Source organism: Hibiscus syriacus, unplaced genomic scaffold, assembly GCF_006381635.1.
Source record: "Hibiscus syriacus cultivar Baekdansim isolate YM2019G1 unplaced genomic scaffold, ASM638163v2 tig00110633_pilon, whole genome shotgun sequence".
NCBI classification, from domain to species: domain Eukaryota; kingdom Viridiplantae; phylum Streptophyta; class Magnoliopsida; order Malvales; family Malvaceae; genus Hibiscus; species Hibiscus syriacus.
This window is the reverse complement of record NW_024062806.1, coordinates 1,565,148-1,584,926: the sequence shown is the minus strand read 5'-3', so window position 1 is coordinate 1,584,926 and position 19,779 is coordinate 1,565,148. Positions and strand designations below refer to the sequence as shown.

At 30.8% G+C, this 19,779-nt stretch overlaps 1 protein-coding gene across 2 annotated transcripts; it reads left to right on the top strand.

Moving 5' to 3' along the window:
* Positions 1–12,600: 12,600 nt before the first annotated feature.
* LOC120136488 (heterogeneous nuclear ribonucleoprotein 1-like) lies at positions 12,601–17,420 on the top strand. Of its 2 annotated transcripts, XM_039152508.1 has the most exons (8): positions 12,601–12,781; positions 13,235–13,275; positions 13,391–13,554; positions 13,678–13,777; positions 13,904–14,073; positions 14,293–14,819; positions 17,298–17,302; positions 17,405–17,420. In XM_039152508.1, the coding sequence occupies exons 1-6, from the start codon at positions 12,678–12,680 to the stop codon at positions 14,806–14,808; spliced, it is 1,095 nt and encodes a 364-aa protein (XP_039008439.1). In that variant the 5' UTR covers positions 12,601–12,677; the 3' UTR covers positions 14,809–14,819; positions 17,298–17,302; positions 17,405–17,420. The 2 variants fall into 2 exon arrangements, with proteins under 2 accessions (XP_039008439.1, XP_039008438.1); XM_039152507.1 differs by lacking the exons at positions 17,298–17,302; positions 17,405–17,420 and having other exon boundaries at positions 14,293–15,066.
* The last annotated feature ends 2,359 nt before the right edge of the window (positions 17,421–19,779 follow it).

The following is a 19,779-nucleotide window of genomic DNA, read 5'->3' as shown; positions in this document are numbered from 1 at the left end:
CTCCAAGATTTCAGAGGATCAAAATTCGATTTTAGAGAAACCCTTCTCAGTTGAAGAAGTTTGGGATGCAATTTTTTCATCAGTTAGCAACAAGGCTCCGGGACCGAACAGACTAACAATGGGGTTCTTCAAAGGTTTTGGCCGAAACTAAAAGAGGACATTATGAAGTTTTTCTGTGATTTCTTTGATGGGAAAAGTTGGGATAAAGGGGTAAATCATTCATTCATTACCTTAATCCCGAAAAAAGTTGAGTTCAAAAAATATCAAGGATTTTAGACCGATAAGTCTTGTGGGTGGACTTTATAAGATCTTATCAAAGGTGTTATCCAAAAGATTACGGTAATGTATGGATGCAGTCATGGGCCCTTCCTAATTTGTTTTCATTCTGGGTCGGTAAATCATGGATTGTTCCTTTATCGCGAATGAGGGGATCGATTGTTGGAAGAGGAAAGGTCTTCAAGGAGTAGCGTTTAAGGTTGACTTCAGAAGAGCGTATGATTCAATCGATTTACATTTGCTATTAAAAATAGTGGATTACATGGGGGTTTGGTCAGAGGTGGGGATCTTGGATTAAAATATGCATTTCTACGGCTTCCATTTTGATGTTGGTGAATGGTTCTCCTTCGGATGAATTTTGGATCGCGAGGGGTCTCTGTCAGGGTTGTTCTCTTTCCCCGCTCTTGTTCACTTTGGTTGGCAAACTTTTGAGCTTGATATTGTCAACATTTATGAGGTTTCCCATCTAAAATTCACAGATAATTTATTAATTTTTTGTAATACGTCAATTGGGGAGTTTAAGAACGTGAGAAGGGTGCTTATGATTTTTAAGTTGATGTCAGGGTTGCAGATTAATCTTTCAAAGAGCAAGTTATTCGGTATCAACGTGAATGATGGGATTATTTCTGAGTGTGTTGCTGCAATAGGGTGCACAGTGGGTTCTTTCCCAACAGAATACTTAGGGCTTCCTCTTAGGGAAAAGAAAAACTTAGTTTCTCTATGGATCCCATTATTCAAAAGTTGATGCAATGGAATGAGCTTATGGCTTTGTTGTATAATTTAATGTAACACCCCCAACCCGTACCCGACCCGGATCCGAGTCTGAGGTGTCACATTAACTTTTCAAACTTATACTTGTATACAAATATGAAAAATTCCCCATTATATTAAATAAAACTTAATATTTCATATTATTACAAATAAAAGGTTTGCAAAACTGATCAGAGTGTATATAATTCAAAATATTAAGTACATGCCAACTACGTTCATTAAACAAAATACATATAATTCAAAACTCTTTTCTGTTCTGACTATAGGAAAGGAAAGGCTGACCTGTCTTGCCTTGCCTATCTTACCTTGCCTATCATTGCATTGCTCCTCATTTTGCTTCTAGGAACCTACGTGTGAAACACTCACACGCTAAGTCGATGACTTAGTGAGGCATTAACTTATAAAGGAAACTCTAACTACTTAACTATGCATGAACATATCATACAATACTATCACCCAAAACAATATAACATTACATGTAACCAAATGTACACATACACAAAACATGTCATTATTATCAATATTATATTCATTCATATATTTTAATTATCTATTCTTATACTTAACCTTCTTAACTATCATATGATTCATTTAACCATTTATATACATGCACACATATCATCATTATCCTAGTCACATTATTGTCATTATCACTATCATTAATCCATTTAGAATATATAGTATGATAGTTAACCTTTGTAGAACTTCAAACCATACCTTTCACAAACAAAGCATATATCATTACACAATGTTTATTTATGTTATTTCCTTTATTAGCCCATGTTCATTTTTTAGAACTAAAGATATGTGAGTATATTGAGGTTGTGCACATATGTTGTCACCACAAATCGTATAAATTCCCACTAGGGGAACTTAAAATTTATCCTGAATGACCGTGTAGAAATATTCCGAAGGACCACATAACACATATGTCCCGAAGGACCACATACATACTCTAATGGACCAAATAGGTGTACCGAAGTACCATATATATGTTCCAAAAGATTACATATATGTCCCAAAGGACCACGTAGAACCCTCTACTCTTGGCATGCCAACTATATCTCTATCTCTCATGACACATAACATGGGCATTATCATTTATATCATTTCACATATTCATATCACGTAGGCTCGTAGCTTCTTATCACATAGCTCATATAACATTTTCATATGAATCTCATAGCTTATAATTTGTTCTCTTATGTTCACATATATTATGTAGCATATATATATATATATATGCACATACATGTTCATATCATTTCTTATGTCCATATCATATTACTTATATAATTATATATATTAATTTTATTAGTTTATATGGCTTATCACACTAGCATATATTCATATAAATCTTGTAACACATGAAATAACATATAAACTTATACATGTACTAATGTACACATTTTCATATAATCACATAGACAATATCACATAACATTTAACTTACGTAATTCATATTACCTGGCTTATATATATATTCTTATATCTTCATATAAACAAATAACATCTAGATCATCATTCCTTAATTTATATTACATGTTTATATAATCACTTATTCTTATACCACATTAGCTTATATTTTATTCTCTTATGTTCACCTAGATCACATAACATATATTATAATGTACTAACATATATCACTTATATAACTTTATTATATAACAGTTACCCTATATTCCATTAGTTCAGTTTTATATGGCTCTTACAATCTTTTACTATGGCTTCAAAGATCTTTACCACATGACTCATATATTATAGGTTCATGTAAGCATATAATTCTCCTCCTATAGTTTATCTTACATATTCATATAATTATTTATGCTAGTATTTCCTATTTTATATACTATTCTCCTATTATACTAAAGATCAATGCTAGTTAGTTTCTCACTTTTCCTTTTATACAATAAGTCTAAGTCTATATAATAGTTTCCTTTAAACTTAACTCATGTAATTTATATCTTGTTATCACATCTTCATCTAAACATATATATACACCTGTTTATAATCACTTAGCTCATATTCTTTATGTTGTTATCATATAAGTCATTTACTATTTTATATGATTCGTGATCTTATAACTTATTTTACAAGCTCATATAACATTTTCATATAGTTTCATAGTTTAGTATCACATAACTTATATCATTTTATCATGTGTTCACATATATCACATAACACATGTATCATGGGCACTTAGCATGCATCATATAAACATGTATTCTCATGACTAATACTCACATACTTAAAATATAAACATATACATGTACTCATGTCCACAAAGAAATCATATCAATACGACAATTGCATTCATGGACTCATACAATATAATAGTGGAAATAGACTCATCACAAGTCTTATTTCCATAAAACATCATATACATAATAACATGCACTCACCTGGCCTTACTAGTCAATATCGATCTCTTATATCTTCCTCGATAACTATTACTTGATCAACTGGTCCAGACTTTGCTCTCGATCGTTATCTACACGAATACACAATCCAATAAATATCAGAATTCAAATTACTTGCAAAGATTCTTACTATTGCAAGATAATCAAAGCACTAATATCTAATTTTCAGCTCAAGTAGTATCGGTACTACATGCACAGTACCGATACTCCTATGCTTGTAGTATCGATACCCTTCTACGGTATCGATACTCAATTTCGATTCTGCCATCCTTATTCCAAAATGGTACCGATACTTGTTATATGGTATCGATACTTCCAGTATCAATACTACTCCTTGGTATCGATACTCTTTGAACAATTTATAAATATTTACCTTATGGTATCGATACTATTCAACCAGTATCGATACCAACGTTTCAATTATAACTCATTTCTCTTTGAAGTATTTGTACTTGATGAACAGTACCGATACCCCTGCCCAGAATTTACTTATCTTACCTGAAAATCTTACTAAACTTACTTAATTCTTCTACCATAACCTCCTTTTAGTTCTTTAAGCTCAACTATACTTATTCTAACCAACTTAGATCACTTTAACTCATCCAAATATCACATATCCTACATACACACTTAAATTCTATAATTATGCCAATAAATCAACATGTTCCAAATTCATTTCTAACACTTTGAATTTCTTATTCTGACTTATGACAAGTTAAATTCAACTTAAAAATCCTTTTATTCCTTCTTAATCAATAATCCACTCAAAACTCATTTTACTTAATCTCTCATAACTCATCCATCTTTGAGTTTTTACTTATCTTTAAGCTTTCTTAAGCTTTTCTAACACCCAAAAACCAAAAGCTAATCTTAAAATTAAAGTTACAATCAACTTGTAAGAACTCATCTTCGAAATGAGCTCACGTGAAGAGGAAGAAGAAGAAGCTCCATTCTCCAGACTTTTCCTTTCCTTTTCATTCCCATTTCCACGTGTTTTATCCCTTAAAAAGAGAAAATAAAAAATCTTCTCTTAGAAAAGACCATAATACCCTTATTACTTTCAAACTTTACTATTAAATCCAACATCAAAATTCTCTAATTAGGTCCCTAAACTTTTTACTTGTTTAAAAATTGAGCGCAAAGTTTTTAAAATTTATATTTTAGTCATTAGCCCTGTTTTGGGATGTTACAAATCTCCCATCCTTTAAGAAAATTCTTCCTCGAATTTTCACTGCAATTATAGATGAAGATACTGTCTACACATATCTCATTCATATTCACATGTTGCCTCCTCATTTAATCTTTCGTGTTATCATTAATAACTTGGCTTTCATTACTTCAATTTTTCAACTATCTTTTTCCTTTATACATCCATATCATGTCACTTATCATGTAGACAATAACATTAGTTCTTATCACTCAAAATCATAAATCAATCAATTTCCTTATTAATCTCTAATTACCTTGCAATAATAACCAAACTTTTATTCCATCATCATTTAACTGCCTCTAAACTTCCTTAATACATCTAAAACATTCTTTATCTCTCTGACTACATCTACTTGACCAAGAAACATAACCTCAAATCTTCATCATAGATGATTAAGACATATACTTTGCAGAATCAAACAATATTTCATATCACCCGACGTACATTTCTTACTTCTAGTCAAACTTATAATCTATGCTTTAACAAAACCTTTATCATATCTGATCCTTTAAACTCCATCCTTTTCATTTCCTTATCCCATTATTTTCCATAAATCAAAATCTCCTTATAACATAGGTCATATCTTTTCCTTCATATTCACATACACTTTTCAGGTCACTTATACTTATCCCTGATTATCAATCTTTATCACAACTTCCTAACTCTGATAATCCACCCTATTTGCACAGATCTTATTCCTGATAAAATCCATGTTCAAATCACAATACACATATCCCCTTTTATCATCTTAAACTTTTTCTATCAATCCTTAACTTTACTCAAACATACGAATCATCATCTCTTTCACTATATCATATTTACATAATCAAAATATGCAAACATATCCCAAATCCACATCATATTTAATTAGCTTATCTTGGCATCATCTTTTAATTCTTTAACTCTAACACTTACTATCACATAATTTTGCTAATCGTCACTAACTCTTTCAATATAAGACGCAAGTCCTCATCAAACCAATCATATACATTCCTTTCAGTCGGAATAACTCATCAGCCATTTACTCAACTTATCTAATCCGTACTCTTACTCACACACATTACCATTCCCATATTTCAAACTCAAACGTTCTAACTTCTTTGTCTTATAAACTGATTACCGATGTACCTATTCTTAACTTTTCCAAAAACAATAACTCCATCACTTGATCTTTTAATATTCTTGTGATAACATTTATCCACTCTACTCTATCTTGCCAGTGTAGCAAAAGAACTATTCCACTTCAGAACGATGAAAATCCTTTAATACTATTCGAATGCATTTTCAATCCTCTGAAAATAATCCTTAACTTTTACAAAGGCGCTCCCTGAGGTATCCGCTCTTCATCCTGCCTGGCCAGAGCAGGTAAATTGCTACCACTATCAGGTTTATCACCTCTCGATTTACTTCTACAATTCTCATAAGCAGATTTCTATTATAACCTACTAATTTTATTCTATTAGCAAGACATCATACTCCTTACACTATCATATCAGAAATTATCCACTTTGTGTTGGTATGTACATATTTTAAAACTCCTTTAACTTCAGTTTGAGCCTAGAATCAGCTAAACCTTAGCTCTGATACCATTAAATGTAACACCTCCAACCCGTATCTGACTTGGATCCGAGTTCGAGGTGTCACATTGACTTTTCAAACTTATACTTGTATAAAAATATGAAATTTCCCCATTATATTAAATAAAACTGAATATTTCATATTATTACAAATAAAAGGTTTACAAAACTGATCAGAGCGTATACAATTCAAAACATTAATTACATGCCAATTACTTTCAATAAATAAAATACATATAATTCAAAACTCTTTTTTGATCTAATCATAGGAAATGAGAGATTGACCTGCCTTGGCTATCATTGTTTTGCTCATCTTTTTTGCTTCTAGGAACCTACGTGTGAAATACTCACATGCTAAGTCGATGACTTAGTGAGGCATTAACTTATAAAGGAAACTCTAACTACTTAACTATGCATGAACATATCATACAATATTATCACCCAAAACAATATATCATTACATGTAACCAAATGTACACATACACAAATCATGTCATTATTATTAATATTATATTCATTCATATCTTTTAATTATCTATTCTTATACTTAACCTTCTTAACTATCATATGATTCATTTAACCATTTATATACATGCACACATATCATCATTATCCTAGTCACATTATTGTCATTATCACTATCATTAATCCATTTAGAACATATAGTCTGATAGTTAACGTTTGTAGCACTTCAAACCAAACCTTTCACAAACAAAGCATATATCATTACACAATGTTTATTTATGTTATTTCTTTTATTATCCCATGTACATTTTTTATAACTAAAGATATGTGAGTACATTGAGGTTGTGCACATATGATGTCACCACATCTCTTATAAATTCCAACCAGGGGCACTTAAAAATTTGTCCCGACCGCGTAGAGATGTCCCAAAGGACCACGTATAACACATATGTCCCGAAGGACCACTCCTTAAAGACCACATACATACTCCAATGGACCAAATAGGTGTACCGAAGTACCACATATATGTTCCAAAAGATTACATATATGTCCCGAATGACCACGTAGAACCCTCGACTCTTGGCATGCCAACTATATCTCTAGCTCTCATGACACATAACATGGGCATTATCATTTATATAATTTCACATATTCATATCACATAGGCTCGTAGCTTCTTATCACATAGTTTCTTATCACATAGCTCATATAACATTTTCATATGAAACTCATAGCTTATAATTTGTTATCTTTTGTTCACATATATCACGTAGCATATATATATATTTTCACATACATGTATATCATTCTTTATGTCCATATCATATAACTTATATAATTACATAGATTAATTTTATCGGTTCATATGGTTTATCAAACTAGCATATATTCATACAAATCATGTAACACATGCAATAACAAATAAACTTATACATGTACTAATGTACACATTTTCATATAATCACATAGACAATATCACATAACATTTAACTTACGTAATTCATATTACATGGCTTCTATATATATATTCTTATATCTTCATATAAACAAATAACATCTAGATCATCATTCCCTAATTTATATTACATGTTTATATAATCACTTATTCTTATACCACATAGCTTATATTTTATTCTCTTATGTTCACCTAGATCACATAACATATATTATAATGTACCAACATATATCACTTATATAACTTTATTATATAATAATTTCCCTATATTCCATTAGTTCAGTTTTATATGGATCTTATAATCTTTTACTATGGCTTCAAAGATCTTTACCACATGACTCATATATTATAGGTTCATGTAAGAACATAATTATCCTCCTATAGTTTATCTTACATATTCGTATAATTATTTATGCTATTGTTTCCTATTTTATATACTATTCTCCTATTATCCTAAAGATCAATGCTGGTTAGTTTCTCTCACTTTTCCTTTATTATAATAAGTCTATTATACTAGTTTCCTTTAAACTTAACTCATGTAATTTATATCTTGTTACCATATCTTCATCTAAACATATATATATATATATATATATATATATATATACATGTTTTATAATCACTTAGCTCATATTCTTTCTGTTGTTATCAGATAAGTCATTTACTAGTTTATATGATTCGTGATCTTATAACTTATTTTACAAGCTCATATAACCTTTTCATATAGTTTCATAGTTTAGTATCACATAACTTAACTTATATCATATTATCATGTGTTCACATAGATCACATAACACATGTATCATGGGCACTTAGCATGTATCATATAAACATGTATTCTCATGATTAATACTCGCATACTTAACATATAAACATATGCATGTACTCATGTCCACAAAGAAATCATATCAATATGACAATTGCATTCATAGACTCATATAATCTAATAGTGGAAATAGACTCATCGCAAGTCTTATTTCCATAAAACATCCTATACATAATAACATGCACTCACATGGCCTTACTAGTCAATATCGATCTCTTATCTCTTCCTCGATAACTATTACTTGATCAACTGGTCCAGACTTTGCTCTCGATCGTTATCTACACAAATACACAATCAAATAAATATCGAAATTCAAATTACTTGGAAAGATTCTTATTATTTCAAGCTAATCAAAACACTAATCTCTAATTTCGAGCTCAAGTAGTATCGGTACTACAAGAACAATATTGATACCCCTATGCTTGTAGTATCGATACCCTTCCACGGTATCGATACCCAATTTATTTTCTATCATCCTTATTCCAAAATGGTACCGATACTTGTTATATGGTATCGATACTCCAGTATCGATATTGCTCCTTGGTATCGATACTCTTTGAATAATTTATAAATATTTACCTTATGGTATCGATACTATTTAACCAGTATCAATACCCATGCTTCAGTTATCACTCATTTCTCTTTGAAGTATCGGTACTTGATGAACAGGACTGATACCCCCTGCCCAGAATTCATTTATCTTACCCGAAAATCTTACCAAACTTACTTAATTCTTCTACCATAACCTCCTTTTAGTCCTTTAAGCTCAACTATACTTATTCTAACCAACTTAGATCACTTTAACTCATCCCAATATCCCATATCCTACATACACACTTAAATTCTATAATTATGCCAATGAATCAACATGTTCCAAATTCATTTCTAACACTTTGAATTTCTTATTTTGACTGATGACAAGTCAAATTCAACTTAAAAATCCCTTTATTCCTTCTTAATCAATAATCCACTCAAAACTCATTTTACTTAATCTCTTATAACTCATCCATCTTTGAGTTTTTACTTATCTTTAATCTTTCTTAAGCTTTTCTAACACCCAAAGACCAAAAGCTAAACTTAAAATTAAAGTTACAATCAACTTGTAAGAACTCACATTTGAAATACGCTCACGTGAAGTGGAAGAAGAAAAAGCTCCATTCTCCAAACTTTTCATTTCCTTTTTATTCCCATTTCCACGTGTTTATATCCCTTAAAAAGAGAAAATAAAAATCTTCTCTTAGAAAAGACCATAATACCCTTATTACTTTCAAACTTTATTATTAAATCCAACATCAAAATTCTCCAATTATGTCCCTGAACTTTTAACTTATTTTGAAATTAAACGTAAAGTTTTCAAAATTTACATTTTAGTCACTAGCCCTATTTTGGGATGTTACATTTAAATTCTTCGCCATTGATGGATGATAGTCTTGTATGGGCGAAAGAAGGTGATGGGAGGTTTTCAATGAAATCTTGTCTTAAAATTTTTCTTGGAAGCTCGGTCGATAGTTTTCCTTGGGAAATAAATGTGTGGGCTGGTGTAGCTCCTCCTCGAGTTGAATCTTTTATTTGGCAGGTGGTGCACAAGAAGGTCGCAGTCAAGGTTGAGCTAATAAAACGTGGGGTGCAAGGTATAGGAGATCCATATTGTCCGTTTTGTGGGTTGGTTCAAGAAACATTTTCTTACATATTCTTTTCTTGCAAAGTGTCTTGGGGGTTATGGGCTAGCTTTTTGTGCCTGTGGGAGGTTTCCTTTGCAATTCCGGAGTGCCTCGTAGCCTTATTTTAGTTTGGTTTGATCTTGTGCCCCTTTCATGCTTTGAGATTTCATCCCAGGAGCTGTTTTTTGGTCAATTTAGAAAATGAGGAATGATATTATTTTTAATAATGGGAAATTGGATTGCACTTTGCTATCTTTTCTCTCAAGGTACAAAGTGGCATCATGGTTTTCTTCAAAATTTCCAAAATTGTTGGTCTTTTTCGATAGTCTTGTGGGGGATCTTGTGGGCTGATCCAAGATGAGAAAGGAGTGATGATGGGTTCGTTCTCAGAAAGAGTGGGATTCAGTCCTCTTATTATGGCATAATTTATGGCAGTGAGGAAATGATTGAATCTGTTTTTAGATTCAGGGTTGTTAGAGAATCGTAGGCTTATTTTGGAGTCCGATAGTGCAGTGATAGTGGATTGGATAAAAAATCCAGCTAGCTCCACTCTGATGTTTCTATCCATTGTTAAAGATATTACAGATATTGTGGTTAATAAAGGCGTCATTGTTCGTCATGTGGCAAGAGTAGCTAATTGTGAAGCAGATGAATTTGCCAAACAAGGGATTGGTTAAATGGTGGGGAATTTTTTGGGTTATTGATTTTTTATTATTGGTTTTAAACGGGGAGCTTTGGGCATGGTAAATTTTTATATCTGGTCCAGTAATCTAGGAGGTAGTTTTTGTGTAGGGTAATAACATATGCATGTAAGTAGTGTTGTTTTGCACAGTGTTGAGTGGGCTGCCATAGGTTATTTGGTGGCAGTTTGTTCTTATTATACTAGGTTCTTATGCAATAAAATTTCTAAGGCACTCTTTTTCTCATTCCAATGTCCGTTGAGTCTTTGTTGCTTGACGGTTATAAGGGGTTTTTAACAATGCCTTCATTTTTATAAAAAAAATCAGACTTCCTTTCCTTCATTGCAGAATGATGATATTGAGTTCTATGACAACCAATCTGGCTACTGGAAAATTGTCCCAGTGTTGAGCCTTTTGCACCCGTACACAGCTGGAGTAGTGTTAGAATTTTGGAAGCAACTTCAGAGGGTACGGGGAAACTGACAGCTTCTTTAGTTTACTATAATGGACATCATGATACCAAGGAGGTGAAATGTCATTCACTTGCCCTCTCTCTTTTCTTCTGATTGTTTTAAGAAACAGGATTATAGAAAGCGTCAGTATTTTTTCTGATTTATTGTTTTCTGATCAAGTAAAGTTTAGCTTGGAAAAAGTAAGCGGTGAATCTCAAACTATTCTCCTTCTTTGGAAAAAGTTTAGCCCCCACGCACTCCCCAGCCTACTTCAATCATACCTGCACCCGGCACACCCGACCGGAGAAGTCCCCTTAGTTTCGATGAACAATTTCCGCGAACACCACAACTCTTTGTAGATTACGTGAGAAGAACGATAGATGAAACACCGTATTATCGGCAAGAGGGTAGGAGGTTTAATCCTCAGAATACTTACTAAATCTCTATGTATGTATGTATGTATGTACATGCAATACTTATAATCTCAAATTTTATTGGCTGGACGATCGAATCATCTAATCACTAACACAATGAATAAAAATTATTAAATTATTTTTTAAAATATTAATTAATATTATAATAATATTTTTTATATTTTTATAATCCTTAAATAAAATAATCAGAAATTACTAAATTAAAAATTATTGACATGATACCAACTCGAGTTTGAAATGATCAACATTGTATTAATTGAAGTTTAAAATTTCTTTTTTGTTTTCCATGTATTTATATTATTATTAAATTTATGACTGAGTTAGTGTTACGGTAAATTATTTGAACTATCCATAACAAAATAAGTTTTGTTAACAATGTAACGTAAACATCGAGTTGATTAATCTATTGTGTAGGACTACCACTTATATTAAATATAATATACGTACGGAAATACAACCAAGACATTTATATAATTGCAATTGAATAAATTGATAAACAAAATATATCAACATAGACCAGAATAATTTTAGACATGCCCAAATAATGGACTTTATATCATAATAAATTTATATCCAAATTCATGCGTAAATTTTATATTTAAATATCAGTACTATTATCAATTTTTTATTTATTTATAATTTTAAATTAATCTTTTATACAATTTTATATTTTTAAAAATTAATTAATTAATAATAATGTATAATATTATTATTTTATTTGATTGATATTATTATTAATATAATATAAAATCAAATATATTTAAACTATTACTATTTTCTTACAAATAAACAAACATTCTTACACAACCTTGCCTTTTTAGCCAATAATAACCGTCGGTGGTTTCTATTTTTAGCTTCTAATGCTTTCGAAAACTTTGAAATTAAAAAAAAAAATCCCATTTCTAGGGTTCAGCTTTCTTTCTTTCTTTATTTCTTTCCCTGCTCTGCCAATGGACCCTCGAGGCGGTGAACCCCTTCCCGACGCCGAAATCAACGATTTCAATTCCTCTGACGACAGGTATCACCCTCACACCGGCGATGGCGCCAGCCCTGGGTAAATTTCTTTCCGTCTTTTCTGTTTGTTTCCTGAGAAAAAATTGGGGGAAATCGAGGAAAATCTTGAATAATACCCATTGCTTAATGACATTTAAAAAACGTAATTGACTGAAAACTAGATTGGCTCATTCTTTTAATGTATATGTACTTTTAGATTTACTCTGTTTTCCTGCGAATGATAGAAACCTGTGAGTTTAAGTGAAGTGAAAATACCCATTTTTCCTTTTTCTCTTTCAATTTTTTCCTTAAAAAGTTTGGTTTTGCATGTCATTGTAAAATGAAGATGAAAGTGAAAGAATAGGAATTAGGTTCTTCTTTTCTCTTTTGCTTTAGGCTTGTGTAGGATATGTTTTGATATGTTTAGAGGTATTTGTTTCTTTGAAAGGTCACTTTTAGCATGAATACTTTGGAAATGATTTATCATTTATATTCAATATTTGGAAATTTGCAGCAAAATTTTTGTAGGAGGTTTAGCGAGAGAGACAAGTTCTGGTTAGTTCTTTAGCTTGTTTGTTAGAGATTTTTTCTTAATTGCATTGAATATTATAGCACGAATTGCTTCGTCCGTAGTCTGTGCGAATTCGGTTGCTTTATGTATTTTATGCAGCACAATTTCTTGAGCATTTTGGTAGATATGGTGAAATTACGGATTCTGTGATAATGAAGGACCGGAAAACGGGACAGCCTCGTGGGTTTGGGTTTGTAACTTATGCAGAGCCTTCTGTGGTTGATAAAGTCATTGAGGACACTCGTATTATTAATGGGAAACAAGTAAGAATCAGCTTTAGTCTCTATGTTAAATTGATTGTTATGTTTCCTTACTGTAGTCTGGTGTACGCTGCTTCGATTTTGACATGAGGTTCTTTTTTTTTGGCTCAATTTTTGGCCTATTAGGTAGAGATTAAGAGAACAATACCAAAAGGAGCTGGCGGAAGTAAAGATTTTAAGACCAGAAAGATTTTTGTAGGTGGAATTCCTTCAACTGTATCTGAAGGTGATACCGATCTTTTCCTTTCTTTAATGCATATAACATTGAAGCTTGAGGCCATTTCATTTGAAATGTCTTGATTCGTTGTCAATATTTCTTGTAAATGTTAATCTATTTGGTGCAAATTGACAGATGAGTTCAAGGATTTCTTTACACAATATGGAGAAGTCAGAGAACAGCAAATCATGCGAGATCATGCCACCAATCGTTCTCGTGGTTTTGGGTTTATCACTTTCAAAACAGAGCAAGCTGTTGATGATCTCTTGGAGAAGGGAAACAAGATCGACTTTGTTGGTGCTCAGGTATGATGGCAGTCCCATGAACGCTTACCATTTTGCTTTGACGAGTCGATACTTTTAGTCCTTAAAAATTGCTTCTTGATATTCTCCATTATATTAGCTGTTGGTTTTTTTTAGTTTTTACCCGTGAGTTTGAATAAGGTGAATTTAGAATATTTATTATCTTTTGGTTAATTTTGCAAACCCTAAAATGAATCTCATGATGTGTCCTTTTGTCGGCAGGTGGAGATAAAAAGAGCGGAGCCAAAGAAATCGAACCCTCCCCCACCTCCTTCTAAGCAATACGATGATTCTAGGACTGCATATGGAGGTGGATTCGGAGATGGTTATGGTAGATACGGAGGTGGTGGATTTGGTAGTGGTGGTTATAATAGATCAAGTGGTGCTTATGGGGGTCGAACTGGTGGTTATGGGGCCGATGGGGGAGGTGATTTTGGTGGTTATGGAGGTTACGTTGGTGCTGGCAGTGATGGTATAGGGCCTTACAGGGGAGAGCCGTCCCTTGGATACTCGGGTTGTTATGGAGGAAATTTCAACAGAGGATATGACATGGGAAGTGGCTATGGAGGCCCTTGTGAGTTTTATGGAGGCTATGGTGCTGGAGCAGCTGGTGGTGGCTATGGTTATAGCTACGATACTGGAGTTGGTGGTGGTGGTGCAGGTGGAAGTTCCTTCTACGGAAGTAGAGGGGGATATAGTGGTGCGGGTAGCGGTCGGTACCACCCGTATGGAAGATAAAATCTCCGTTGAGATAGAGGTTAAAGAATGTTGTCTGAATTTGTATCATTGTAGCTCTTTTGTGCTATGTTGATTGGTTCTTAGTTTAGTTTCTCTGTTCTTTTTCAGAATTTGAGATTTCAACGTTCAAGGATTTGATCAGCCACTTCACCCTTTTGTTTTAATTAAAAGCTAAACTGTGAGGGCCAAGTGGTATGATTTTATTGACACTAAAATGCAAACTTTACCAATATATATACTGGGTTAGGATTTTCTTACACAATATAATTTTTTATTTTATATAAATTTAAGATAGTTGGATGAGAAAAAATAGATGGGTGAGATTAATTTTATTTATTATCAGGAATATTTTTCACTTTTTATTGTTAATTTTAATCATTTATTTTTATTCATCCAACAGTTTTAAATTTGTATAAAACTAAAAAAGTTTTATATTGTTTAATAGTATTATATTATATATATATATATATGACCTATTTTTTTCAGTTTTTTTTAGAAGAAAGAGAAATATTTATTTTCTCTGTAAAAAGGAAAGATACAAGACTTGCTCCCTTAATATAGTGACACGATTAATATTTGCTTGTGATTGAATTAGGTTAGAGGAAATCTATATTGGGCCATGTATTATTTAGGTTGATTGTCGAATAGGTTATTATAAATAAGAAAGTCGGTAGTCGCTGTAAAATTCTAAAATAATGACATTAGAAAATTATCGAAATGTCTCGGTTTGTACAAAATGAACCCTCTGTATGCTTTTAAGAGTGTTTTGGGTAAGCATTGCACCAATGAAATTAAGGGTCTAAATTATAATCACGACTTTGGTGATGAATAAAAATTGTTGCCATTTCTTGAGGTCTCAGTACAAACATCAGGAATATCAAGGATATGAGCGTTAAATATTAAATGGTTGAAAGTTATTTTTGAACAATTAATACTCTATATTAACTTCAGACTAATCAAAAAAAGAGAGTTCACTTATCACCTCATGAATTTGTTTAACAGGTGTTACAATTTATTTTTATTTAAATCTATATCGTTATAAACAAAAACAATTATGAATTTAAGTATGATATAGATTTTCATTTTTGGTGTTTTTGTTTTTTTAAAGAATATTAGTGATAAATTATTATTACGGTTTAATTTTAAAGGAAGTTAAAGATTCTAAGTTAAATTTGTGGACCTCGTGACATTTTTTCATGAAATATACATTAGATTTGCATTCAATAGGCAAAAAAGTGAATTGATAATTTTAGGGTCCAACAATAATCAACGACGAGGGTTGTTAGCAGTTGACAATGATCAAAAATGATGGTCGAGCGAAGAATGTCGACATGAGAATTTGATTGGATTTATAGATCAATTTGGTAATCTATCTAAAGCTTGGAGGTGAAATTAATATTTTATCTAAAATTTAAGAGTCAAAATAAAACAGTAATTTCTTTTGTTGATTTTTTGTCTTATCAAACTAATGACGTTTTAGTGAACAAACTATTATAAATCAATAATATAAGTTATCAAGTGACCATTTCAATAATTTACTCCTTTTTTTAGAAATAATTAATATTAAATTAACAACAGAGGGGTGTATGATTTTTTTGTTAGGAAGTGAACTTTTTAAAATTTTAAAAAATAATAAACTTATAAAACTTTAATGAAGAACAAAAATAAATTTTCAATAAAAATATATAAAATTTTTAAAATATATAATAATTTTAAATATACAGAAGGCCCTATTAGCCTCCTCATTCCATCCTCAAAAGCAACATTTTTCCCATTGGCTATTGAGATAAGTAGAAATAATGGGAGGTGGAAGAGAATGATTGCATACATTGCACACTGAAAATGATACTTGTAAACATGTCCTTTTCCCCCTTGGATGACAATAATGGGTCCCACTAACCACCTACTCTTACACGTGTCTGTATCAGGAATCGTGACAGAGACGACGGTTGCCATGGTCAAAACATCCCCCTTCGCCTCCCTAGGGAAATTGGTCACCGTCGGATCTTCATAAATTTCTGTAATGGCCCCAATTCAAAATGAACCGTAAAAGAAAAATAAGATTTTATCCCTAATTTTTTTCTCCAAATAAGAGAAAATTACACAAATCAAACAATCTAATTGGATAAATAGATGGTTATTTTCCCTAAACATTTCGAATTTAAACACAACCTTTGTAGAGATGTTCATTTTCAAATTATTAAGAGTCTTTCAAACAGATAATACTTTATAATTACCGCAGACTAATAAAAATAATAGAAAATTATCGACACTATCTAATAAAATGTTTAAAATTATAAGATAAAATTATAAAAAAATTCAAAAGGTTATAAATGAGTTAATTAGTTGATTTCTTTTAATAGTTTAGAATTATTACAATGTAGTATCTATTCAGAACTTTATTAACCTATTGATATTAAACAATCTCATAGACGCAGCTGCTCGAACCTATAACTTCGAGGGAAAACAACATTTCCTTTTACCACTAATACCACTTGATGGGTTCAATTAGTCAGATTGTTATAAATAAGTTATTCAATCTTTAAAAATGAAACGTATTGTAACTAAAAAGATTAGTGTTTGTTATACATTTAATAATGTAGCGGGTTTGTAACACTCATTTTTTAAAATTCAATGACTCATTTATAATGTTATTAATAATTGAGTGGCCTGTTATATATTTTATCTAAAATGACATAATTAATGAACTATTTTTTAAAATTTAATATATTAATATATATAGTTTAAAATTTAAAATAATTATTAAAAAATATTATCCAAAATTTTAGGATTTAATTAATCATTTTTCCATTCAATTAGAAACGCAAATAGAATGTAAATATAATCAATGTATTTGGGGTGGAAAATAGATAAAAAATTCATACAAGATATTTATGCATAATAAAATTCGAATGTGAATAATTGAGATTCCATGTGAGAGCACGAACCCAGTGATCTCATTAGTAAATGAATTGTTGTTGTGTCTTGAGGTCTTATGTTTGAACACTAGGAATTTCAAGGGTATGAGCATTCAATGTCAAAACATTAAGAGTTATCTTTGAACAAATATTAACTTATATTTATCCCAATTAATAAAAAAAATTCATGTGAGATTTATAAAAGTTTGACTAAAATGTAAATTATATATATAATTATATAAAATTAAAATCTATTTACATTAAATAAAAAAGTAATATATAATCTTAAGATGTATTGTTTAATGAAAGTAATGATTATGACTGGTGATTACAAACAATATAATTTAGAAATAAGATTATAAATACATAACATTATTATGATACAAATAAATGAGTAAATTACCTTATTGGTCATTAAATTATTATACCCTTTTTACTTTGTTCATTGATTATTTTATAAATTCGTTATCAATATTACATTTTTTTTATTTTGATTACCAACAGTTAAAATTTTAACAAAGATGATGATGTGGTATGATATAATAAAAGTTTTAATTTATAAAATTTAAATATTCGACTAATTAGATCCTAATTCGAAATAACTCATCAAATATTTTAGTCAAAGCTTATTTTTCTCATATTCTATGTATCATTTTTATTCCACTTTTGCTATTTCTCTCAACTAAGCTCATAAACCAGTGATACTCCTATACATCGATCGTCAACGACTGTCATCGTCACATATTATTAAGTCCTAAAATTTACCTACAACCACGTCTCATCCTCAACTTTTTTATCGAAATATCTCTTGTATACCGAATAATTACATGTCAGACACCCTCTCTCCTAATATTATCGATCTAACACATTTTCTGACAAAGTGTGAATCGTCATCCACGCTTTCGTGGGGTTCTGTCTAAGCAGGATAGCGATCCACTCCTTCGCGGATTTCTGACACGTACGTAACGCGCAGATAATAATCTGCGCCGTCTATTATGCACGTTGAATTATTGGTACTCCATTATTACTCGAGTAACTTGACTTTTAAACTCTCTCCTCCCCTATAAATAAGAACTCCCTTTGAATGCAAATGTCACCACACCAAAATTACTTTCTTGTTTTTTTGCTTTTATCAATTCCTTCTATTTTTGTTGTAAGGTAAAACTATTTTTAATTTTTTATATTTATTTTATATATGATTATTTGAATAACTTTTAGGGGCTGTTTGGTTCAAGGAATGTGGGATTCCCATGAGAATGGAATCCACATTCCCATGTTTGGTTGGCCGGGAATCTCATTCACGGTAATGTTATATTCCCAATAGTAGATTTTTTGGGGTATATTACCGGGAATGTCATTACCTTCCTTTCCTTAGGTATTGTTGGATTACTGACGTTTTGGACTAAAATGCCTTTAAAATTTATTTTTTTTCAAAAATATATTTCTTCTGTCATTGAATAATAAAAATTCTACAAAGGTTAAATTACAAATTTATCCTTAAAGTATTTTAGATTTACAAAAAAAATCTATAATTAAAATTTTATATGAAGTTCAGGGGTTAAAATAAAATTTTACCCTTTCATTAAACCTTTTTATATTTTCAATTTTGTAAAAATATATATATAAATTTTATGAATTTAATTTTTTTAAAGAAAATATATAAATATTTTCCAACTTGTTAAAAAAACAAATATATAATAAGGACAATTTGGTCAAATATACATTCCAATAATATTTTATTCCTTTAACCAAACACTGTAATATTATATTCCTGCTAAACTAACCAAACACAAAATACAACATTTACAGTAATTCTATTCCTGGTAATCATACATTATCACTGGTAATCTTACATTCCGTGAACCAAACGCACCCTTATTGTGATAATTATTTTTTATTATTTTTTTCGGTTGTAAAATTAGAAAGTGGGATCATACCTCGAGACATTTTTGTGGATACGAAAACAATATGAAATTATATTATTTAAATTATTGTGAAAATTTTTAATTTTTTTCGATTAGTTTATATTTTAATTAATTTACTAGTTATTTAA